At 40.1% G+C, this 25564-nt stretch overlaps 1 protein-coding gene and 2 long non-coding RNA genes across 3 annotated transcripts in view; 1 reads left to right on the forward strand and 2 right to left on the reverse strand.

Annotated features, from left to right (window-relative positions):
* Positions 1–3890, reverse strand: LOC309849847. The gene is made up of 3 exons (XR_014303944.1): positions 3722–3890; positions 2271–2366; positions 1–1567 (listed from the first exon to the last, which is right to left on the reverse strand). It is a non-coding gene; the product is annotated as an uncharacterized lncRNA (long non-coding RNA).
* The window catches only part of FMO2 (flavin containing dimethylaniline monoxygenase 2), a gene marked incomplete at its 5' end in the record, with an annotated part of 25816 nt that continues 4025 nt past the window's right edge, over positions 3774–25564 (forward strand). The window contains 7 exons of the mRNA XM_082702745.1: positions 3774–3905; positions 13110–13298; positions 16593–16755; positions 19187–19329; positions 19659–19858; positions 22447–22802; positions 25109–25181. Coding sequence (XP_082558871.1) covers positions 3774–3905; positions 13110–13298; positions 16593–16755; positions 19187–19329; positions 19659–19858; positions 22447–22802; positions 25109–25181 — 1256 coding nt within the window. The remainder of the gene's footprint in view (positions 3906–13109; positions 13299–16592; positions 16756–19186; positions 19330–19658; positions 19859–22446; positions 22803–25108; positions 25182–25564) is intronic.
* LOC309849846 lies at positions 13255–18406 on the reverse strand. The gene is made up of 3 exons (XR_014303943.1): positions 17586–18406; positions 16257–16407; positions 13255–13367 (listed from the first exon to the last, which is right to left on the reverse strand). It is a non-coding gene; the product is annotated as an uncharacterized lncRNA (long non-coding RNA).

A 25564-nucleotide genomic window follows, 5' to 3' on the forward strand; every position in this document is an offset into this window, starting at 1 on the left:
TTAACTATTTATATATCTTTTATTTACTTTTCTTAAGTAATTGTCATGGTTAGAACTTCCAGGACTATGTTACACAGAAGTGGTGAAAAGAGGCATCCTTGCCTTGTTCCTGATCTTAGAGGGAAAACTTTCAGTCTTCCACAGTTGAGTATTATGTTTGCTATAGGATTTTCATACACAGTTTTGACATGTGGTGACTGTTTCCTTTTACTCCTATCTTTTTTAGTGTTTTTGTCATGAAAGTGTGTTGAATTTTGTCAAATACTTTTTCTGCATCAACTGAGATAATCATGTTTTCTCTCCTTTGTTTTTTGATGTGGTCTGTTACACTGATCAATTTGAACATGCTATACCATACTTGCATTTGGGGAATAAATCCCACTTAATCATAGAGTATAATCCTTTTAATATGCTTCTGAATTATTTGCTAGTACTTTATTGAGGATTTTTGCATCAATGTTCATAAAGGATACTGATCTGTAGTTTTCTTTTTTTGTACTGTCTTTGGCTTTAGCATTTGGGGTAATTCTGACCTCATAGAATAAGTTATGAAGTGTTCCCACCTCTTCAATTTTTTAGGAAAGTTGGAGAAGGATTGGATTAGTTCTTTAAATGTTTGGTAGAATTCATCAGTGAAGCCGTCAAGTCTTAGGCTTTTCTTTTTCTTTTCTGATGTCCATTTGTCTATTTCTTTGTGATTTACAATTGGTAGTTTTTTTGTTTGTAGGGATGTGTCCATTTCATCTAGGTTATCCAATTTTTTCCCACACAATTGTTCATACCACTATCTTACAATTTTTCTTATTTCTGTAGAATATATAGTAATCCCTCATTTCATTTCTGATTTTAGTAATTTGAGTATTCTCCCTTCTTGTCTTTCTTTTTCTTTCTTAGTTGATTTAGCTAAATGTTTGTCAATTTTGTTGATCTTCTCAAAAAACCAACTTTTGGTTTCATTGATTTTCATTACTGTTTTTATTCTCTTATTTCATATATATTTCATTTATCTCTGCTCTAATCTTTATTATTTCCTTCCTTCTGCTGGCTTTGGGTTTAGATTGTTCTTCTCTTTTCTACTTCCTTAAGTTATAAAGTTAGGTTTTTTATTTGAGATCTAATTTTTTAATGTAAGCATCTATAGCTATAAATTCCCCCCTTAGCACCACTTTTGCTGTGTCCCATAAGTTCTGGTATGTTGTTTTATTTTCATTTGTCTCTAAGTACTTTCTAATTTCTCTTGTGGTTTCTTCTTTGAGCCACTGGTTGTTTAAAATGTGTTGATTTCCATAATTTTGTGAATTGTCTGGCTTTATTTATTTATTTCTAAATTCATCCCATTGTGTAACCACAACTTCTCTAATGAGAAGATATTTTTTATCACATTTATCTTCTTAAATCTGTTGAGACTTAATGTGTGCCTAACATATACTCTATTCTGGAGAATGTCCCATGTAGACTTGGGAAGAGCACTTATGCTCTTTTCATTGGATGGATGTTTTGTACATGTCTGTTCAGTCTAGGTGGCTTACTGTGTTGTTTAAGAATCATGATCTTAAGAAGAAATTTTCTGTTTAAATAAATAATAGAAAGTTAAAATTAAAGGAGGAAGAGATATGACAGTTGATATATACATTGTTCTTATGAGAGTAGCCATAATTGAGGGATCTTGGACTCTTTCAGGAATAGCTCGGGGAAGTGACTGCAGGGCCCAGACCAGGTAGATGGGTGAGGTAACGTAGATGGGTGAGGTAATGGATCTTTCTTTCTTTCTTTTAAAGCTCCTTAATTCTGTGGTCATTGATCATCTTTGTTGTGTCTTTTACTCTTGTCATGGAGTTGCTCTATTTGACAGAGTAAGACTTTTATCAGGATCCAATTCAATTGGGGAAATTTCAGAAAAATAATGATTCCTGAATACCCTATTTAAAACTATCAAACTAGGGGGGGCGCCTGGGTGGCTCAGAGGGTTAAAGCCTCTGCCTTCGGCTCAGGTCATGATCTCAAGGTCCTAGGATTGAGCCCCACATGGAGCCCTGAATCAGCCCCGCATCGGGCTCTCTGCTCAGCAGGGAGCCTGCTTCCCCCCTCCCCCTCTGCCTGCCTCTCTGCCTACTTGTGATCTATCTGTCAAAAAATAAAATCTTTTTAAAAAAAATTATCAAACTATCCTCCACTCCTACATCTCAGACCTCACTTTTCTGCTTTATTTTCCTCCTGAACCCTTATCACCAGCTATTCTACTTGTTTATTCTGTTTTATTAACTGCTTACCTGACTCCCTTCACTAAAAGGCAAGCTCCATGAAGGTAGGGAGTATTCTTTCTTCTGTTCATTTCTGTGTCTGTAGCTTTTAGAAACGTTTGATACCTAAGACATGTTTGATAAATATTTGTTGAATGAATTTATGTTTAAAAAAATCTCAGAGTTCTTAGATCTACTGGTCTTGTTGAAGAACAAAATCTGTTATCTCTCATTTAGACAATATCCAAGGTATACAAAGGTTTTCCATCTCCTTGATTTGGGCTTCTTAATTAATGTTAGTGTTAATAACTGAGATTATAAGCAAAAGGAAATTATCCAAAATAGAAAGAAGTTTTAATTATGAAAAATAAGTCATTTCTATATCAAGTCAAAAAGAGGCCAATGGACAGGAAGATCTTGGCAGTCCAAGAGGTTCATCTCAACCAGTACACACACAAGCAGAAACATCAAGTTGAGATATAGGTCTGGGCAGGGTAAGCTATCTAGGAACATTGACGGTGGCATGCACAGATCCAGATGTTGTCAAGTTTAAGACAGCCAGGCCAGAACAGGAATGTAAATTCTAGGAGACCAGGAACATAATCTGTTTCACTCATCTGGGTACAATCATATGCCAAAAATGGTGCCTAACTCAGAGTAATGAATATTTTTTAGACAGATAACTAACCCATCAACTAAACAGAATTCACAAACCTTTAAAGTGTTGCTATAGATATAAAGATATTGATATACTAGAAAGTGAAAAATCAAATTGAGAATAACAGAGTGTCATTCCATTTTTGTTCAGGTGTGTATATGGGTAGACAGACAAATGTCTGGAAAGATATACCAAAATATCCATGTTGGTTATAATTATCTCTGTATGGTGGGTTTAGGGATAATTTTAACTTCTTTGTATATTTATTCATATTTGCAGCCTGGTTGATGAACATTGGTCACCTCCATTATAAAAAGGTGTTTTATACTATGCATATATGTGTAAGTGTATGATGGTGTCACTGTAAAGATTATTACCCTGGACCTAAGAACATGAGCGTCTTGCTTAATCTCAGAACTCCTAAGGAAGGCTGGGGAGTTTTAGTTTGCAAAACGCTGAAGGAGCAGGAAGCTCCTCCCATTTTTCAGGGCCTCCCCCAACATTTTTTTAAAGCACTCTGACTGCCTCTGAGCCCACACCCAACAGAGAAAACTATCCTGTAGAAGGGACAGCACCAAAAGGCAAAAGAAAGGTAAGGAAAAGCTCAGCACTCCAAAGACTGTAATGAGATTTGGCTCCTATGGCTGTTATTAAATGGTTTGGCATTATTAAATGGGTTGGTTTTAAATACTAAACCAAGACATCATAAACAAAGTCTGCAGCGAATTGTGACCTGACTAGTGAGGTGATTTATTAAGTTATTGCTACTTATTATACTTGCTGCTACAGTTAATTACTGACCACATCGTGAGGGCTTTCTTACCCTCTTGTCCCAGCGAAGCAATATTGATTGATCCACTCCTTAACAGAAGACCATGGCGAAGAAGGTGGCCGTGATTGGAGCTGGGGTCAGTGGCCTGGTCTCTCTGAAGTGCTGTGTGGACGAGGGACTGGAGCCCACTTGCTTTGAGCGGACTGAAGATATTGGAGGGCTGTGGAGGTTCAAAGTAAGTGAAATCTTCCTGTTTCCCGAACAGACTGTGCTGACAGATGGGCCTTACTGGGGATTTCCTAAGCAACTTTGATTAGACTTATTTCATGCCGCCACACAGGAACTACAGAAATGGGCTGTCATCTCGCCCAGATCATCATCCTGACCCAGCCGGGCATGTAGAGGACCTTTCCATACGGAACCTGCAACTGTCTTGCAGCCCACATTCTTGTGATTCTCAAAGCCACATACTAATATTGGGGAACATACCATGAAACAGGAGTGTCAGGGACTCTCTTCAAGATGCCACAGTATTCCAATCACTGAGCAGATGCTTTTTCAGAGAGTGTGCTCTTATTACCACCGACTGTCTTTATCTGACAAGCAAACATTGTTTGCTTAGCTTTATTGATGACACTCAAGGGTGACTGCCAGGAAACTCTTTAAAGATATTATCGTGCCTTGGGGGCACAGTCGGTTAAGCGTCCAACTCTGTTTCAGCTCAGGTTTTTGATCTCAGGGTCGTGAGATGAGCCTCGTTGTCGGGCTCCACAGGCAGCGTGGGGTCTGCCTGAGCTTCCTACTCCTTCTGCCCCTCCTGCTTGTGCACGCCTTCTCTCTCTCAGATAAATAAGTCATTAAGAAAAACAAAGTAAAATAAAAAGATACTATTAAATATATTCATTCAATTCATTCTATTAGCCAAACCTAAAAATTGATAATGCTGTCCACTCATCCGATTTTAGATAAAAATCAGAAAGATATATAGATAGACAGCTGTATAGATTCATCGTTTTTCTTTCCTATGGTCTTTTGAGTTTAAGGACAAGCCTGCCACCTCCTAAGTGTGAGATCTTGGGCAAACTTATTTACAAGCCTGTGTCCGTTTTCTAAGTGTAACTGGGATAGTAATAGAACAGTGTAATTATTTCACAGTGCTGTTTTGAAGATTAAGGGAGATAAGTCATGTAAAAAACTTAGAGTGCAATAAATGTTAGTTACAATAACTATATTTATATTTTATAGACTAAGCAAACAGAAACTGAGGGAAGTTAAGTAACTTGATCATGGTTACACAGCTTAGAAGAACTGGTATTCAAACTCAGGTGTCTATGACTTCTAAACAGCTAACCCTCTCCTTACAACCATGCCCAACTTGCATTTTTGCTCAAAGAGTTTAAAGAAAAGTTCCAGCTCAGCACTCCAGAGCAATAACTTTAGGAATGTATATCAGGTACATCTAAGTGAAGGATCGAACAGGCGAGAACACTCTAGACCGAAGCAAAAGGTTTAGGGGCACCTGGATGGCTCGGTGGTTAAGCGTCTACTTTGGCTCAGATCATGATCCCAGCATCCTGGGATCAAATCCCACATGGGGCTCCCTGCTCAGCGGGGAGCTTGCTTCTCCTTCTCCAGCTCCCTTGTGCTTGTGTTCCCTCTCTCACTATCTCTGTCATAAGTAAATACAATCTTAAAAGAAGAAGAAGAAGAAGAAGCAAAAGGTTTAATATGCTAAAAGCAGATGCTGGTATCAGCAGACACCATCCAGAGGGTCTGCCTAGAAGCCAACCAGTTAGGGGGAAGGCATGGCATCTAGCACATGGGCTTTTTGCCAGTCTGAACTGAATTTTATGCCAAAACAGATTTTTTAACCTCACGTTTCTCAAATGTCTATGACTATAATACACACCCATAGAGTTTTTTAAAGATACTTAACACCAAATAGATTAATTAAATAAATAAAGATACTTAACACCAGACTGGACTTACTGAATCAAAATCTTTTGAGGAGAGGAACCTATTTTTTTTTTAAGATTTTATTTATTTACTTGACAGACAGAGATCACAAGTAGGCAGAGAGGCAGGCAGAGAGAGAGGAGGAAGCAGGCTCCCTGCTGAGCAGAGAGCCTGATGTGGGGCTCGATCCCAGGACCCTGGGATCATGACCTGAGCTGAAAGCAGAGGCTTTAACCCACTGAGCCACCCAGGTGCCCGAGAGGAACCTATTTTTAACAGGAGACCCAAATGAATCCTAGGATGAGACAAGTTCGGCAAACAAATTGCACAATTACTGAATTTTAAAAAATCTATTCATTCAACTATGCAAACACAATCAGAGCTAGGGATGGAGATGTTGGTCCTTATACAGGACATGGAACTTGCAGAGAGGAAATTGAAGAAACAGCTAGAATCACATTCCTCACACACTAACAACTGCTCATTAGAAACATTCTAGCTTTTCCCGAGAGGTGGTTATTCCTGCCTTAACCGAAGATGTATTTTTTATTGTTGTTCACTCTAGGTTCACATACAGATTCCACTGGCATTTTTTTCACCCAGGTAGATTTTCTTAACCTAAGGAAGAAATGTGAAGTTATAACAAATTAATATTTAATAATAAATTTGTCACTGTTTTAGTACCTGATTTGGGACTTAATATCAAAAAGCCAAGTGTCCCTTTCTTTATTATCATCAATTTGACAACAGAACAGGTGAGAGCTATTTTGAATGATCTGTCAAATATATGACTTGATGAATTCCAGGAAGATTTCTTTCTGCCCCAAAATATTTTTCCTCCTATCCTATTCCCAGTTCCCAGTGTCTAATGTTTCAGAATTAAAGATACCTTCCTATGGATTAGAAAAGGAAAGTTAGATTACAGTGTGAACTAATTAAATTTTATTAGATATAAAATGCTTAAGTATGTAATTTCCTGAAACCCGTAACAATATCACATTTTGAACCTCCCAAAACCATATCTAGTTAAAAAAACAAACAATTTTCTCAGCTCAGACAAGACAAGAAATCTCCCAGCAGTGTGAAACATACAGGATGCAAGACTTCACAGGCGGCCAGGGGAGCCGTGGGCAGGTCTTGTTACCAGCAGCCTGGGTTGCCAAAGGGAGAAGGAACGAAAAAGGATGCTGGGAGCCACCATGCCCAGTCCCCTGGGGAAACTTTGCCTCTTCACTCCTCTACCATCCAGAATCAGTTCTGAAAATAAGTAAATATTCTATATTTACACACAATCCTTCTAAGGTCACTGATCATATTTAGCACTGACGTCACCTAAAACAAAATTTAAGGAGACTTGCCCCATGCCCAACTCATACTGCTGAATTCTTCCAAAAGGTTCTCCAGCGGCCCCTTGTGGCAGTTTTGGAACATGGGGAGAGTGGGTAATTAACATATTTTTAGCATCTTTCCAGCAATGACAAAGTACTTGCCACGCATCCTCATTTTTTTTTTTTCACAATACCCCTAGAAAGTAGTGTTGGGCAGCAAGAATTCCAGCCCCCTCAAACGTCCTTCCAACTGGACTGAGTCAACTGACATAAGACAAATTAGCAGGAGAAAATCACATTTAGGCATCACACACACAGAAAACCCACACTACCCTGTAAATTCCAAAGCCAGGCAAAATGAGGAATGGATGTCGTTCTGAATTAAAGAGAAGGGGGTGTGGTTCTGGGACTTCAGAGGAAAGAAATACACTTCACAGGACCACAAGAACAGTAGATGCTTGGCAGTAAGATACTTGTCCTACGGTTCAGATGGGTCACTCGGGTAAAATTTATCTCTGCTAATAACACTTATTCTGGGAAATACCCCCAATTTAGATTCTTCTGTGTGGTTAAGGAAATACAAAATTTCTCTTGAGCCCATAGGGTCTCAAGTGCTTTCAGATCAAAATAATCCACATGCCCAAGTGGCATGTTTGGGGGATGGGGGGCGGCGGGAGCTGTCCTGAAACCTTTCAGGTTTCAGTATGTATAATGATTATCCTCATGGACCTATGAAGAGGAAGCTGAGATTTGGAATGAACAACCTGTCCAGAGGAACACAGGTGTGGAAAAAGCACAAAAATGAAGGTCTGTAATTCCTGAGCCTGCGTAGTTGATCATCTTACTGAGGTGTTAAGAGAGGAAAACATGACCTTCCTTTAGCCACTAACCTTCTCTGCCTCTTTCATTGTTCCTGAAAGAGGAAACAGGAAAATTACCCGTATACATTGTTTTTTTACATTTGGATATAAATATATCTTTTCCCAGCTACATATATTCAATTATTTTAATTACCTTCATATAATAGTCTCTAAATATCTCTCCATCTTGGTTTCTTTCCTCTAGATTAAACCTGAAATTTTACTTTCTCTCTTAAAATGTGACTCCCACAAGATCCAATATTCCAAACCAATTTATTTTTATAATATGTATATTTTTCAGAACAAAAGAGGTGTTTGGCATTGCTTCAGACAATGGGAAATGAATTGGACCAATCACTGCCCTCAAAGAATTTATAATCGGTTGCTCTAACAGTTGCCCTCTGTGACTTATGCTTCACTTGGCCGGAGTGGTCTGCCTTTTCTGTGAGCCTCACACTTCTCTACAATAAAGGCTACTTACCCCTGGGAGGGGCGGGGCAGAGTTCCTAGAGACTGACTCAGGCCCTGCACCCTGGTACTGGAGAGAAACACCCGTACGAGCAGAGATTTCCCTTCTACGTGTAGGTATCTCTTACAGAAGGGTAACTTCTGCTTGGCTTTCAGAGCTTCCCCTCTGCCTGCTGCTTCTTAAAAATAATCAGTTTAAAATAATCCCCATGCCAAACGGGCATACTCCAGGGTGTCAAACTCGGTTCCTCTTCACGGTTTGGGAACAAACAGCCATTTGCTCCCCATAAGAAATGACCGCCTTTCCCTTGTTGTACTGTCAGGGATTTCCCCAGGTTAATTTATCCCCAGAATCAAACACAGCAAATTCAGCGTACAGTAGAACTTAAGTGTTTGTACCTTTGCTGCTCATTTAATAGAACCAAATTTAACATGTTAGATATCTGTAACTCTCCAAGCAATGAAAATCAAATACTAGCCATGGTCCTCAATTAAGCCTGTTCACCAGTAGCTTAAGATATACACTGGTTAACTTGCCATATATTTTTTTAAAAGTAATGTTTGTGTATAATAGAACAGAAAAAAGTCTATAGCATCCTACTACCAAAACATTTACTTATTCCCACTATGCTACTGAATGTCCATTTAGTATCCTTAAGTCCTATCTGCAGTGATGAAAAAATGTTTCTGGTTAACATTACATGTTCTTTCATACTTTCAACATATTAAACGACTTTGTACGATATCCCCAGCATATACTAGGTTCTGTTTACCTTAAAAATAAAAATTGCCAATTATTTTACCAGCAAAAAATGGGTTTGCTGAGGAATAAAAGAGAATTGCAATCTGGCTGTGGCAAACCATAGGCAAGTCCAGAGAACAAAGCAAATGGACTTTTTTTTTCTTTCTTTCTTTAAGGAGAAAAGGGGTAAGTTGGGAAGACTGTTCTGAACTGAAAGTCCTTTGAAATAAGCCAGGAGTTCAAGGTATGGTGGCTTCTCATTGGCTGAGCTGTTGCCCAAGGGGGTGAGGAAAGTGTCTCTTCCTCCCGATGGAAGAGTAGAAGCATCCGTGTGCGAGGTCATGCCCATTGCTTCCTGCTGGGTCTGCAACTGACCAGAAGTGTTGGGGCCAAAATTTCACCCCTGCATTTTAGTGAGGCTTTCCGTCACTAAGTTTCATAGTCCTGAAAATGCACAGCAGTCACTGCAGTCTCCAGATGTCCCGGCAGGAGCAGAGATACTCAAGAGAACCCGCATCAGAGTGCAGTTTTACAAGTGTTATGGGCAGCATGGAAACTCAGCAGTGCAGAATAGGGCAAGCTGCCTACAGGGTGTAATGCTTTCATTTGTCTTGACAAGGAGCAGCGATCAGGCACGAGAATAAGGAGAAAAAGTGTTCTAGGCAGAGAGAGTGGCATGTGCAAAAATACAGAATCTTGAGAAAGCTGACATGCTTAGAGAAGATAAAGTCACACCATATAGCTGACTAAAGGACACAGGATGATGGGTGGTGACTGATGAGGCTAGAGAAGAGAAGACAGCCAGGGTCTTTTCATGAGAAATGTCACTTCTCTTGAAAAGTGACACTTCTCTTGTCCCGTGTCAAGGAGTATACGCTTTACCCTGAAGGTGGTACAGAAAGTGGGCAAGACTGGGGTCAGGGAGTTTAACTGGGGGTCACCATGGGTGATCAAAGCCAGAGATCTAGAGAGACACCAGACTAGTGGAGAGAGAGCAGAACACAGTGACGGTCTAATAAACATGATGGTTCCCATGTTCAGTGCCTAAGAATCAGTAGCAGAGCCTTTCTAAAATACAGATGGCTGGGCCCAAACCAGACCTACTTGCATTTTATATTTTTTCAAAGATCCCCTGAATCCTTATAAGGCAGCTAGTGCACTGAATGGCATTTGGGAACCACAGTTTTTGTCCCAAACAGTAGCACAACAACATAAAAATAATTTCAGTCTTATTCATTTCAAGCAATGGAGCAGATAGATATAAGGTCCACCTGAAAGAGTGAAAATTTGGAAAGACAGAATATTTGTAAAGAAATCCAACTGTGTTATTTCCAACTGCTTAGAGTCACCAGCCTGGGAACAAAATATTGATTGATAGAGGTCAACATCACAATGCTTCACAATGAAAATGACGAATCTGCAAGTTTTTGTAATTCACATTTGTAATAAGTTAATCTATTTTCACTATATAAGCTTGTTCCCTCCAGCAGATTAAATATTACCCTTATAATCTTCCTTAAACTTAGATTAGCCTTTACAACCTTCTTATTTTTACAGAGTCAAAGGTAAACTTCAGTCCAACCTTTGATCAAAAGGTCGTAAATTCTAAATCACTGCTCACCAAGGTAATTTGATTTTGCTATGTAGTCTTTTGACATTCAGAAAATTCCATATGAAGAGAATATTTATCATGTGACCACTTATTTTAAACAGATAAATTGTAATATATTCTGTCCACTAGGAAATTCATACTATCAGTATTTGTGCTTAAATATCATTTTTGGGTTTTGTATATATATATATATATATATATATATATATATATATAGCCTGACAACAATTGTTCAATGTCATAATTATTAGTGAACCTCGTTTTACAGAGAAACTGAGGAAATTGCCTTAAGTGACTTGCCCATGGCTATAAAGCCATTAAAGGTGGTAGAATCAGGATATAAACCCCCGTCAGACTCCAGGACTCTCAAGTTTAACTCAACTCTGTACTCCTTATAAAGTTATCTGGTCTTGAGGAAAAAATTGGTATTTCTTTGCCTCATGAAATATAGTTGATCCTTGAACATCATAGGAGTTGGGGCCACAGCTGAAAATCTACATAGAACTTTTGTCTCCCCCAGAACATAACTACTAATAGCCCACTGATGACCAGAAGCCCTACCGATAACATCAATAGTTGATTAACATACCCCTTGTATGTTACGTGTATTATAGACCATATTCTTACACTACAGCAAGCGAAAGAAAAGAAACATTATCAGAAAATCCTAAGTACTGTACTGTCAAACACCCCAGTGTAAGTGGACCCACGCAGTTCAAACCCATGTTGTTTGAGGGTTAACTACATTTCCAAGTTTGAGACCTTGGTTGGATAGGAAAGTTCGACACTTAGTCTTACCAAGGACATTGTGTTCCACCGTGTGGAAACATCCAGAAATAGTTTACATATCAGTATGACTTTAGTATTGTGCAACTTGCAGCTCCTCTCTTACACATTCCTTCTCTCTCTCTTTCTCATTCATTCATTCATCCATTCATTCATTCACGCTGACCATAGGCCAGGAGCCAAATGCCTTTCTGAACATGAACAGGAAAAACACATTTAACTTTACCAGTCCGGAATCAAGGCTCAGATGATACCATTGCTAAGATTTCAGGAGAATCCTTAAAAACAAAGACTGATTTAGCAAGTACTCTACACACTGCTCTTAAATGACATAATCTGAACACAAACATTGTTTTAGCTTTGGTAACTCGTCTTGGTACTAATAGTCCTGAACTTAGGACACAGCAAGGCCCAATGCACATAAAATCTTTGCTGATAAAAGAGGTGAGATTCCACAGTTTAGTCATTAAGTCTTTGAGATTAGGGTCAGCCAGCTTCCTAGGTGATGAGAATTTTCTGGTGTGGTGTGAACTGTGTGTAAGTGTTTGAATGCTAAGGGAGTTTGCGTTAGAATATGAAGTGGTTTCCCTCTCATACAAAAGGATACAACAACCCTGAACTCTGGATGAATAAATTCTGGCATTTAATATTCAAACACTAGCCTCAAATTGCCCAGAAGCATTTATTGAGGACTTCTCGGGTGGCGTTACTTAAATGTTCTTATGCAAGCCTCTTTGAGAACCTGCTGATTTCAGAGACATTGAATCACTATACTTGGCTCTTATATAATTAAACACAAAGAATATTATCTGTATGCACAGTGCTTAGAGGAAATTATAAACTCAACCATACTATGAGCTACCTCCGATTTTATCAAAGCGTACTCACCAACATTTACATTCAAGTTTAAGATTTGATTGGTACTAATGTTATTCACTTTTATCACTTGAGGACGGTTGATTTGCATAAAGCATAAAATGAAGATGGTGCGTTCAATTAACATGCGAAAACTCCCTGCCCCCAGAAGTATTCATTTTAATTGAAATTCTCCCTTAGGTTTTCTGACCCGTATCCCAGAGTTTATTGGTTCCTAAAGGAAGGTGTGTGTAGCCTCCCCAGGGGAATTTTCAGAATGGGCCTAATTGCCCCAATGGCTGGCATTAAGTACATAGAGACCGGGGATATTAACACCCTGCAATGTGGCAGAAGAAGGATCGTCCCCACTCTCAGTGCCACCAGCGGTAATAATCCCACCAGTGAGCAACACTGGAGGGCCCCAACTAGGCCCTGTTACAGGGGATGATGGAGCACATGTACGAAACCCCATCACCCAGACACAGCCATCATGCTACGACAATGAAAGAGGATCACGTCTCCCAAGAGTTAGGTTTGGATGAAGTGTGAAACACCAAGGGATTATTTTTTTTTTAAAGATTTTATTTATTTATTTGACAGAGAGAAATCACAAGTAGATGGAGAGGCGGGCAGAGAGAGAGAGAGAGAGGGAAGCAGGCTCCCTGCCGAGCAGAGAGCCCGATGCGGGGCTCGATCCCAGGACCCTGAGGTCATGACCTGAGCCGAAGGCAGCGGCTTAACCCACTGAGCCACCCAGGCGCCCCTTAATAATAATCCCAAGGGATTATTTTAAATGCAACATGATTATCACTCTTTTTATTTGATTCTTCAGGAAAATGTTGAAGAAGGCCGAGCAAGTATCTATCAATCTGTCATCACCAACACGAGCAAAGAAATGTCCTGCTTCAGTGACTTTCCAATGCCTGAAGACTTTCCAAACTTCCTGCCCCATTCTAAGCTCCTGGAATACTTCAGGATTTTTGCCAGAAAGTTTGATCTTCTAAAATATATTCAGTTCCAGGTATTGTATTTTGGAGGGCAATGGTTTTCTCCACATGGGTTCAGCTCACATGTAAACAAAGAAGTTACTCTGGTAATGAAAGAAATTGTGAAGAAAACAAAGTATTCCAATCCAATTTTTTGCTGGAAGAGCAGAATAGAAGACCTAAAAGGTAGTGATATTATAGATAACACACACTTTAGCAGAAGAGGAAAATCACCTGTTAATACTAAGGGCTTGACTAATGATATGGAAAATGAAACTGCAGTTAAGCTAATGTCTGTAACCACTACGGTTTCCCTTGAAAGAATAGCAGGAAAAATCAAACTACTGTTTCATTTTCTGATCTTCTCTTTAGAAATGGAATTTCTAAGAAAAAAAATGTACTAAATGAGCTCACAGTTCCATTCATTTCATAAGCCTGTAGAAACTATTTTTGGTATTCAGGGAAGTGGCAGGGTGCATTGTCTAGCAACATAAGGACGGCTGGATCATTTTGCATACTAGCTTTCCTCTGTTCCCTCAAAAACAAAGAATCAACAAGAAGAAAACAATATTCTCACTAAACATGCTGAATTTTTATCAATAACCTACACTTCGAACACTAGTAACTATGCTTAGTAAATAAAATTCTCTCTCTGAATAAATGTTAGTGAGCTAATTTTTTTATTTTCTTTTTTTAATCTAAATTCAGTTTAGTTCAGGGACGGAAATTAGTCATTCATCAGTTGCATCAACACCCAGTGTCCATTACAGCATGTGTCCGCCTTAATGCCCATCACCCACTTACCCCATGCCTCCACCCCCCTCCCCTCGAGCAACCCCCAGTCTGTTCCCTACGGTTAAGAGTCTCTTATGGTTTGCCTCCCTCTCTGTTTTATCTCATTTTATTTTTCCTTCCCTTCCTTGATATTAATGTTTTGTTTCTTAAATTCCACATATGAATGAAATCATATGATAATTGTCTTTCTCTGACTGATTAATTTCACTTAGCATAATACCCTCTAGTTCCATCCACATCACTGCAAATGGCAAGATTTCATTCTTCTTTATGGCTGACTAATATTCCGTTGTAAATACATAACTTCGTCTTCTTTATCCATTCACCTGTTGATGGACATATGGGGTCTTCCCATAGTTCGGCTATTGTGGACATTGCTGTTATAAACATTGGGGTATGTGTGCCTCTTCAGATTACTATTTTTGTATCCCTTAGGTAAACACCTAGTAGTGCGATTGCTGGGTCATAGGGCAGTTCTATTTTCAACTTTTTGAGGAATCTCCATGCTGTTTTCCAGAGTGGCTGCACCAGCTTGCATTCCCACCAACAGTGGAGGAGGGTTCCCCTTTCTCCGCATCCTTGCCAACAGCTATTGTTTCCTGAGTTGTTAATTTTAGCCATTCTGACCCCTGTGAGCCATTCTGATCACTGTGGTTTTGATTTTTATTTCCCTGATGCTGAGTGATGTTGAGCATTTTTTCATGTGTCTGTTAGCTGTTTGCCTTTCTTCTTGGAGAAATGTCTGTTCACGTCATTTCTTGATGGGGGTTTTTGGTTTTTGCTGTTGAGTTTCATAAGTTTCTTATAAATGTTAGATACTAGCCCTTTATCTGATTGTCATTTGCATATATCTTCTCTTATTCTATTGGTTGCCTTTTAGTCTTGTTGATTGTTTCCTTTGTTGTACAAAAGCTTTTTATCCTGATGAAGTCCTAATAGTTCATTTTTGCTTTTGTTTCCCTGGCCTCTGCCTGTGTTCTCCTCTAGGATTTTGACGGATTCCTGTCTCACATTTAGGTCTATCAGAGAACTAATGTCTTTGTGACACTTCTCATTTCCTCAGTAATTTCAGTTTTGTTCCAGGTTTGTATTATATTAATTTATAATAGCTGATTGCGGTGGAAATCTATATTTGTAAATGCCATTAAAATGTATCTAATGTACTACATTAGAAAACTATTACTCATTTCCTGGTGGAGCCATCCTATGAATAACAGATTTTTTTTATGCCGGAAGCTTTTACAGGTCTTTGTCCATATGACTATTAATTTATTTAACAGATATATTGCCCTCTTATGATATGTACTTTTTATTATCTGCTCTTGGAAAGATCAGGCTAAAGTTGCAAGAGAACTATTTTTCTTATTTATTATCTTACTGCTCTTGGGTTTCCTGGAGCTTAGAGAGGGGCTGGGGACACTCATTTCCATTATTGGTCTCTGAGTTGGTATAAGCCACAAGATGTTAGACTGTAAAAGGCTCTGTTGAATTTGGTTGGTTCTCAAAGCAAATTTTGAATAGCAGTAATTCACAGTACTTTAACTAATCTATTACCCTAAACTGCAAATCTGATATCTTTAATCTCAGCCAAAAATGCCTGGACATTTTATAGTCCCTTGCAAGTTTTATGCTAATAATCTCCATATATTTTTTTTTCAATTGAAACACCTTCAAAAATTGCCAACCCGGCATTTTTTAAATATCTGAACATTTGAAAAGCATGTACATGGGACTCAAATACTCATAACCAAGAGAAGCATGCCATTATTCTGGCAGTGAGAAAAACTTTACTTCCACTTGACGTTGTTTGTTACACATCAAAGATGTCTTAAGGAGGGCACGTATTGCATGGAGCACGGGTGCATAAACAACGAATCTTGGAACACTGAAAACATTAAATTTTTTTAAAAAGATGTAACACCTTTATGGATACTTCTAAGTATACTTCTAAAATTCATAGACTTCCAGACAGTGTGAGCTACATTAAAAAAAAAATTTTTTTAAGCATAAATTATTTCATCCAAATGAGATCATGAACTATATTGCTAACATGATGTACTCTGTTTGAAAAACATAATGTGAACAACTACCATTCACAGGATGCCAGACACGATGCAAAGCGCTTTGCCTGAAATATCTTCTCTAACACAGAGGCTTTGCAGAGGCGGACACATAAAAGATTCTTAATAAATACTGACCATGTGATCATTTGAATGATGGGCATGTGTTCCATATCTTGCCCAGACTTTGTGTTTCTTCTGTCTCTCTCTCTCAAGTCCTTTTTCAGTCCTTAACAGACTGGTTCCCATGGCTGAGTCTTGTACAAAGTACCATAGCCTTGGTAGCTCCCTGCCAAAGAAGAATGAGAAGGGGACACTTAACAGTCTTTGTCTTAAGTGGCTTGAACAGGATTCAAACGGAACCTACATCAAGTCATACAGTGCACTCCACCCATTCCCACTCCCAGGAAACTCAGTGAGGCCCCCGTTATGCCAGAGTAATGTTCAATGATGGCTTCTCTGTGTTCGTTCAAGACAACTGTCCTCAGTGTGAAAAAACACCCGGATTTCTCATCCTCGGGCCAATGGGAGGTCGTCACCGAGTGCAACAGCAAGAAGCAAAGTGCCGTCTTTGACGCAGTTATGGTTTGCAGCGGCCACCACATCCTCCCTCACATGCCGCTGGGATCCTTTCCAGGTGAGGCCCGCGAGAACTCCCAGCTTTTCAGAGCGGGGGTTGTTGGGGAGGAAAGATTTTCTCTTACCTTCCAACATTCTTTGGGTTTAGTCTAAGGGTTAACATGAAACAGATTAATAGGAAAAAATAAAATGCAATTATGCATGCAGAGAGTCCATAAGAATATGAGGCCCTCGGGCAGTCGGGTGGCTGCTGTTCATGTGCCATTCGGAGCTAAAGAGAAGGATGTCGGGGCGGGGGACCACAAAGGGAAAGATGACAATTCACAGGGAGATGAAAAAGGATAAGTGTTTGGTCAACTAATGTTTGCTGAACCACTCAGAAACGGTGGGACACAGAGAGGAATTTCAACAAACAGACTTCTATGTTCCTCCCCGTCTACCTCACCCAGTTCCTATTATACTGTAGTTATCCAGGGTGACAGCCCCCTTCCTGGGGCAGGTCCGCTATCTAAACTTTTTTAGGCAGTTAGGGGGGAAAGTTAGAAGTTTTTCTAAGCCGTCTGTTTCTTAAAAATTGTTCGCCTAACATTAATCCACATGCCAAGGAGACACATTTTGAGGTGAGAAATTTTGCAACCCTACAGTGTCCAGGAATTTTATATGGAGGTTGGACTGACAGGCAGAATTAGCTACTGCAACTGGGCATAATATGAAGATCTGGATAGAGCTAGAAGGATAAAAGTCTCCACATACCATCTTACAGTCTTCATGACACAGGGACTTCAGTAACTTCCTCCAAAGTCACTGAATCTTCCCCAGAATTTCAGAGCATTGTCACGCAAACCGGTTCTCTGTTGAAGAGGCCCTTATCACCACGTACCTACCTACCTCGGCCTTTATCTATCCCGCCAAACACTGATTTTTTCCATGTCCTTGGAGAATTTTCCTCAGAGCCATGCCTTCAGACAGGTTATTGAGGAGGTTCCATGGAAATAAGTTCTCCTACAGGACAGGGATGGGCGCACAGAGAGTGACAGGAAGAGTACAGACAAGGGAACCCTGCAGCCATCTGACCTGGTGTCTCCCAGGCCCTTCCCTCATCAAGTGTGCTCCCCCTGCAGGCCCTCAGGAAGACAAATAACACAGTGGTTCACAGTCCGGGTCTCACATTCAAACCACCTGTGGACCCTCTAACATCCTTATGCCCTCCAATGTTCAGTTAGTATAGTGTAGGCCTAAAGCAGTTAAGAGTTACTCAAGTGATTTTTAATATGCAGCCAGGCAAGGGGAAGCTGGAAGACAGTTGGTTAAGCCTCTGACTCTTGGTTTCAGCTCAGGTCATGAGACTGAACCACCCCCCTCCCCGCCCCCAGCTCCCTGCTGGGGCTCCACGCTTAGTGCAGAGCCTGAGAATCTCGCTCCCTCTCCCTCTGCCCGCCCCCCAAGTTCCACACCCACTTGTGCTCTCTCTCAGATAAACAGCCCTTTTAAAAAAGGTATGCAGCCAGGTGTGAGCTCTTCCACTCGAAAGCACTGATTCTCAAAGAAGAATCACCTGAAGGACTTTTAAAAACAACCTGGGAGGCCCCATCTCAGGCATTCCCAACTCAGTAGATTCGGCATTTCCAACAAGTGCCCAGGTTCCAGCTAATAATGCTGGTCAAAGGACCCCACTATGAGAACTAATGACCCAAAGGTTCTTTCAAGAAACCTACCATAGGGGCACCTGGGTGGCTCAGTGGGTTAAGCCTCTGCCTTCCAGTCAGTTCATGATCTCAGGGTTCTGGGATGGAGCCCCGCATCAGGCTCTCTGCTCGGCAGGGAACCTGCTTCCTCCTCTTTCTCTCTCTGCCTGCCTCTCTGCCTACTTGTGATCTCTGTCAAATAAATAAAATCTCTAAAAAAAAAAAACCCCACCATAAAAGATAAATATTTAACAAAGTCATATTTTTCTGGGAAATCTACAGACAGTCTTGTCTTCAAAATGGCTTATCCAGTAAGTTACCGACTTATCCTGCAATGTGGAAACATCTTCACTTTCTATGTGCCTGGTTTTTAGTTTATTTTACTTTTTGTTTGCTTTTGCAAAATGAGAATGATAAATATTATTCTAATTATTACACAAGTACCATAATAGCATTTCATATGTTCAAACACATTTAAAAGAATACATGTGCTATGTGATATTAAAGTATTACTATACAGTCCAAAATGAGATAAAGCCAGCATCTGATTCGACTCAATTTATCAAAACCATTTTATTCTCTAATAAATATGTACACTGCAACCCCTGAAATCAACTCTTTTGGTCCTATTCCATATGCATACGGGTTCCATATGCTTTCAGTCTGTCAGCTGGCCTTGCCACTGTAACCTCCCTAAGGGGCGAGGAGGCCAAGCAAATGATTGACTCCAGAAAAGAAAATCTGACGGCGCACTTTTATTGAAATTGACATAACTCAAGGACTTCTCTCTTACTCCCCTTGAAGGTATTGAGAGGTTCAAAGGCCAGTATTTCCATAGCCACCAATACAAGCACCCAGAGGGACTTGAAGGGAAACGGATCCTGGTGATTGGACTAGGAAACTCAGCCTCAGACATTGCCGTTGAGCTGAGTAAGAAGGCTGCACAGGTATGATGTTCTCTATTCATCGTGTACCATGGAGGAGAGAAAGGAGAAAGGGCATATTGGAATATCCCCACCACATAACCAAGGTTCCATTACTCGTTAATTGGTTGGTCGGTCGGTTGGTTGGTTGGTTACTACAGTGTGGTATCATAAAAAATCTTGAAGTCAGGAAGCTAAGGTTTACCTCCTAGTCCTGCCACTAACCAGCCATGCTAACCCAGAGCATGTGTTTTACTGCTCTGAGCCATACATGGGATATATTGTCTACACAGTAGATCCTTTCCAAAAGGGACAATACCCTGACTTAAGCAGCATTCCTTTCTGCTTACCAGGTATTCGTCAGCACCAGACACGGCTCCTGGGTCATGGGTCGGATCTCTGAAGATGGCTACCCCTGGGACATGGTGTTCCACACCCGGTTTAGGTCCATGCTCCTAAATGTCCTGCCACAAATGATTCGAAAATGGATGATGGAACAGCAGATGAATCAGTGGTTCAACCATGAAAATTATGGCCTTGAGCCTCAAAACAAGTAGAGTTATTTTGCTTTTTTATGGTATACTCATTGGTAAGCAAGGTTGTCAGAGTGCCTCTTTATAAGAGCTCAGTAGCTAATGTGGTATTTCAAATCACAACTTAACAGTAAGAGTATCATCGACATCCTGGAATGTGAATTCCAGATTTGTTCTGTATACCTTTTAAAAAGTAAATACTTAAGAAGTTGAAGTAGAAATATTAGGAAATTTTTATGGCTAATATGCCATTGTGTATATAACACCCCATCTTTTGTATCCATTCATCTATCCATGGACAGTTAGGTTGCTTCCATACTTTGGCTATTGTAAATAATGCTGCAATGAACATGGGAGTGCACATGTCTTTTCAAATTAGTGTTTTCATTTTCTTTGGGTAAATACCCACTAGCAGAACTAATGGGTCATAGAATTCTATTTTTTTTAAGTTCTTTTTTAAAGATTTTATTTACTTATTTGACAGACAGAGATCACAAGTAGGCGGAGAGACAGGCAGAGAGAGAGAGGAGGAAGCAGGCTCCCCGATGAGCAGAGAGCCCAAAGCGACACAGGGCTCGATCCCAGGACCCTGAGATCATGACCTGAGCTGAAGGCAGAGGCTTTAACCCACTGAGCCACCCAGGCACACTTTTTTCTTTTTTTTTTTTTAAGGTTTTTTTTTTTTCCATATAATTCTATTTTTAACTTTTTGAGTAACCTCCACTGTTTCCCACAGTGGCTACACCAATTTGCATTCCCACCAACAGTGCATTTAGGGTTTCTTTTTCTCCACAACCACATCAATAATTGTTATTTCTTCTGTTTTTTGTTTTAGCCATTCTGGCATATGAAGTGATATCTCATTGTGGTTTTTTGTCTTTCTCTGATGATGAGTGATGCTAAGCATCTTTTCATGTGTCTGTTGGCGATCTAGAAGTCTTCTTTGGAAAAACATCTATTCAGGTCTTCTGCCCATTTTTAATTAGATTACTCAGTCACAAAAAGAATGAAACCTTGCCATTTGCAACAACATGAATGGACCCAGAGGGTACAAGGTTAGGTGAAATAAGTCAGTCAGAGAAAGAAATATACCATACAATTTGACTCGTGTGTGGAACTTAAGACACAAAAGAAACAAACAAACAAAAAACCAGACTATTGAATACAGAGAACAAACTGGCAGTTGCCAGAGAGGAGATGAGTGGGGGGCTGGAGGTAATAGACAAAAGGAATTAGGAGTACATTTATCTTGATGAGCACCGGGAAATATATAGAACTCTTGAATCATTGTATTGTACATCTGAAACTAATATAACACTATATATTAATTATACATGAATAAAAAAATAAATTTAAAAAAGAAAAAAATATTATGAGCTGCTCTAGAAAGCAGAACTAGGATCATGGGAAGAATTTCCTAGTTCCCAAAGCTGTCCAACATTGGCAAAGGCTGCTTGAAGAGATTGAAGCCTTCCTTTCAGAAGGGTGTGGTGGGAGATGTGTCCCGAATTCTCCATGTGATACCTCATGCTTTACTAATTCTGTACACCATAAGGGCTCTTCCCATGAGCAGCTTTTGAGAACATACTTACTATCTCTTTGCCAAGAAATAAATCTCTACAGAGCTCAAAGTTATATATCACTGATCTTATAAACACAAGCAAACAGTATGAATGTTTATTTTTCTTTAGTCGATAACAGGCTCCTTCCCGTAAAAAAAAATACAAAAACAGAAGAACTTTGGAATCTTTCAACAAATACCATGTGACTGCTCAGTTCTGAGATCTGATACATGTAGCATGTATTGTCTTATTCTTTTTTTTTAAGATTTTATTTATTTATTTGACAGATAGAGATCACAAGCAGGCAGAGAGGCAGGCAGAGAGAGAGGAGGAAACAGGCTCTCTGCTGAGCAGAGAGCCCGATGCGGGGCTGGATCCCAGGACCTCGGGATCATGACCTGTGCCGAAGGCAGAGGCTTTAACCCACTGAGCCACCCAGGTGCCCCGTATTGTCTTATTTTTTAAAAAAGTGCTTCTCAAATCTATGAAAAGGGGAATTCCAGAAATACAAGCAAACTTGCTCTATCACACATACTATCACATGCAGAGACTCCATGGATATTTGGGATCAAAAAATATCCCAAACTTAATTTCATACATTGGTTTATATGCTGATCCCTTAATAAAAGTTTCAAAACTAATGGGGATTTAACAAATTTTCCTTTCTTACTTATGATCAGATGGAGATTAGGTAGAACAGCAAGATAATTAAAACAATAGTGGAAACGTTGAAGGGGTAACAATGACTGGAATGACCATAGCCATGGTATTTTGTTTAAGCCCTTGGGGATGCCTCCTTTTTTGAAATGTCTTTTGCTCACACAACTTACATGTTTTCTCTTTATCGAGGGGAGAGATTTGTGACATGAGAATCAAGTCAGATAGTAAGGTTTGAGGTAGATCAACTAGTCAAGGCCGAAAGTTTTATGGATAGTTGAGAAATCTCTTTATTTAAAGAGCCAACCCCATAAAATATCAAGAGAGTTTCAAGACTCACCCAACATCATTAAATGTTCCTTCTAAGTGCTTTCTTCTTCGTGTTTCAGATATCTTATGAAAGAACCTGTACTAAATGATGATCTTCCAAGTCGTATACTCTACGGAGCCATCAAGGTGAAACCAACAGTGAAAGAGCTCACAGAAACTTCTGCCATCTTTGAAGATGGAACAGTGGAGGAGAAGATTGATGTCATTGTCTTTGCAACAGGATATACTTTCTCTTTTCCATTCCTTGAAGATTCACTTGTGAAAGTAGAGGATAAGATGGTCTCACTGTATAAATACATGTTCCCTCCTCACCTGGAGAAGTCAACTCTGGCATGCATTGGTCTCATCCAACCCCTAGGTTCCATTTTCCCAACTGTTGAACTTCAAGCTCGTTGGGCAACCAGGGTTTTCAAAGGTATGCGAGTGGGAAAGTGAGGGGCTGAGGGTTTTATCTCTGATGGAGTTTGCTCAATAACAGCTTTAGATAAGGAGGCTGCCAGGAAGAAGTTGCCCAAACTTAGGCAACTCTCGTGAGATTAATGTCCTAAAAAGTTAGTGGAGAATTTGCAAAATAACAAATATAGAGATAAAATAATAACAATAATAATAGTAAAAATAATAATAAAGAACTGTAATCATCCCTTTAAGATATTAGAAAGTTCAGAGAATTTCAATTTTCATAAAGCTAAATGCATATTATCCTTTCCTAAAATCATGAAAGAATAGTTGAGAAAGAAAGGATCTCTGACTCCTGACTTCATCTATACAATGTTTATAATTTCCTCTGAATATGTGCAAATCTAGAGACCCCTCTACATTAACTCCAAATTAACTCTCAATATGTTAAGAAGCTCAACCTCACAGATCCTTACAAAGTTATAAGGCTATTGAAAGGCTTGGTCTAAGGATCTGCATAGCACTGTGCATTCCTCAGGAGGCCAGATAAATGCTTTGGTAGAGGGATGCATGGAGTGCACAGAAAGAAGGAAAAGGGTGCTTTGCAGCGTGTTGGGATAAATGAGGACACGTGGTCAAGAAAAACCTGCTAGATGACCGAGTTTCTCAGGTGCAGAAGAGAGAATCTCTTGAGCCAAAGCATGGAGGCGTGATGGATATGGAGAATTACAATTTGACATTCCCAGAACATTACGTATGAGGCAGAGAGGGATGAGAGATTTTTAAAGAATAATCTTTCAGAGACAACTATCATAGGATCTCCCTGATTGGAGGAAGTGGAGATGCAACATGGGGGGTTAAGGGGGTAGGAGAAGAATCAATGAAACAAGATGGGATTGGGAGGGAGATAAGCCATAAGTGACTCTTAATCTCACAAAACAAATTGAGGGTTGCGGGGAGAGGGGGGTTGGGGGAGGGACGTGGGGTTATGGACATTGGGGAGGGTATGTGCTATGGTGAGTGCTGTGAAGTGTGTAAAGCTGGTAATTCACAGACCTGTACCCCCAGGGATAAAAATACATTATATGTTTATAAAAAATTTAAAATTTTTTTTAAAAAAAAACAATAATCTTTCAGGAGAAGGGCCAGGACTTGGAAGCCTTGTAACGTATGCTAAAAGGCTTACAATATAAAATGTAGATCAGTTCTTTCTAAATCTGGCCATACATAAAAATCATCTGGATCCTTAGGGACTCTGATTAAGTCTGATCTGAGGACCTAAAATCTCCATTTTAGAAAGCTCTTCAGCCAGAGAACCCAATGAAAGGTTATAATCAAGGAATAAACATTACCAGACTTACATTTTCAATAGATTATCTCGGCCCTGGTGTGGAAGACAGGTTTGAAATGAGAAAAGAATGGGGTCTTTGAGACCAGTGAGAAGGCCACTGCAAGTCTGCTGAACCATGATGCAGCTGAGCCTGGCAGAAAGACTAAGTGGAGAAGATGATAGAAATGTAAGAAACGGGGATAGAATCCACAGGACATGATGACTGGCTGAACGTAGAAAATCAGAGAGAGAGAGAGAGTGGAATCACAGACAACTTGCAGATCTTGGCCATGGGAACTGGGTGGACAGCAGAACCAGGAATAGAGAGAGGACATGTGGAGGAAGATACAAGTCTGACCAGGAGAGCTTCAGTGAGGCTCAGTCTTGGATGCATTGACTCTGGTATGTCTGATGACTAACTACATCCAGGGGAAATTGACCATTTCACCGTGTCCGAGAACACCCACGGACAGGGATGGAATCACAAGCACACAGTGATAACTCCTGCACCAATCTACCTTCTCTGCTCCCACTGCTTGACTTTACTCCCACCAGGTTTACTTCAACAGCCTCTTAACTGGTCTTGCTACCTTTAGACTCACTTTCCTAGAGCCCATTTCCCAAAATTCACCAGCTAGAAGGATCTTTCTAAAAGGAAAATCCGATCTTGTCACCACCTACAGAAAACCCTTCCATGGCTTCCCATCACCCTTAAAATAGAGCTCAACCCACCGGGCATGATTTCTGGCTCTTCAGGCTCACCTTCCTTCTCCAGCCTCTTCCCTTACGCACTCCACCTCAGAGGTCTCACTGTACCCTGAGCTCCCCGAAGTCAGACCACACAGAACTCATCCCACCCTGGAGTTCAGCAACACCAAGCTGCCTTGATTGTCGTAAGATGCGTAAATGGCCAAGCTTAATGGTAGGAACCAACTACTAGAAAAGGCAATGATACTGAATCAAACCCCCCACTCAAACCAGTCCTTTATTTCTAGGTTTGTGTACCTTGCCCTCAGAGAGGACTATGATGGCGGACATTATCCAGAGGCATGAAAAAAGAATCGATCTGTAAGAATTTTTTTTTTAATTCCTTACATAAAGCAATGTTTCTCAGGGTGACCTAACTACCCACAAGAACCACCCACCTGTTTCTTAAAAATGTGAATCCCTGGGTCCCAACCAGACCAACTGAATTGGAACCTCAGGATGAATCTGGAAATTTTAGATTTATTTATTTATTTATTTGACAGAGAGGTCACAAGCAGGCAGAGAGGCAGGTAGGGAGAGAGGCGGAAGCAGGCTCCCCGCTGAGCAGAGAGCCTGATGCAGGGCCTGGATCCCAGGACCCTGGGATCATGACCTGAGCCAAAGGCAGAGGCCCTAACCCACTCAACTACCCAGGTGCCCCTCCCCAGGTAATACTAGTTTAAGAACCAACTCCATGGGGCACC

The sequence above is a fragment of the Mustela nivalis genome (genome assembly GCF_964662115.1).
Source record: "Mustela nivalis genome assembly, chromosome: 16".
NCBI classification, from domain to species: domain Eukaryota; kingdom Metazoa; phylum Chordata; class Mammalia; order Carnivora; family Mustelidae; genus Mustela; species Mustela nivalis.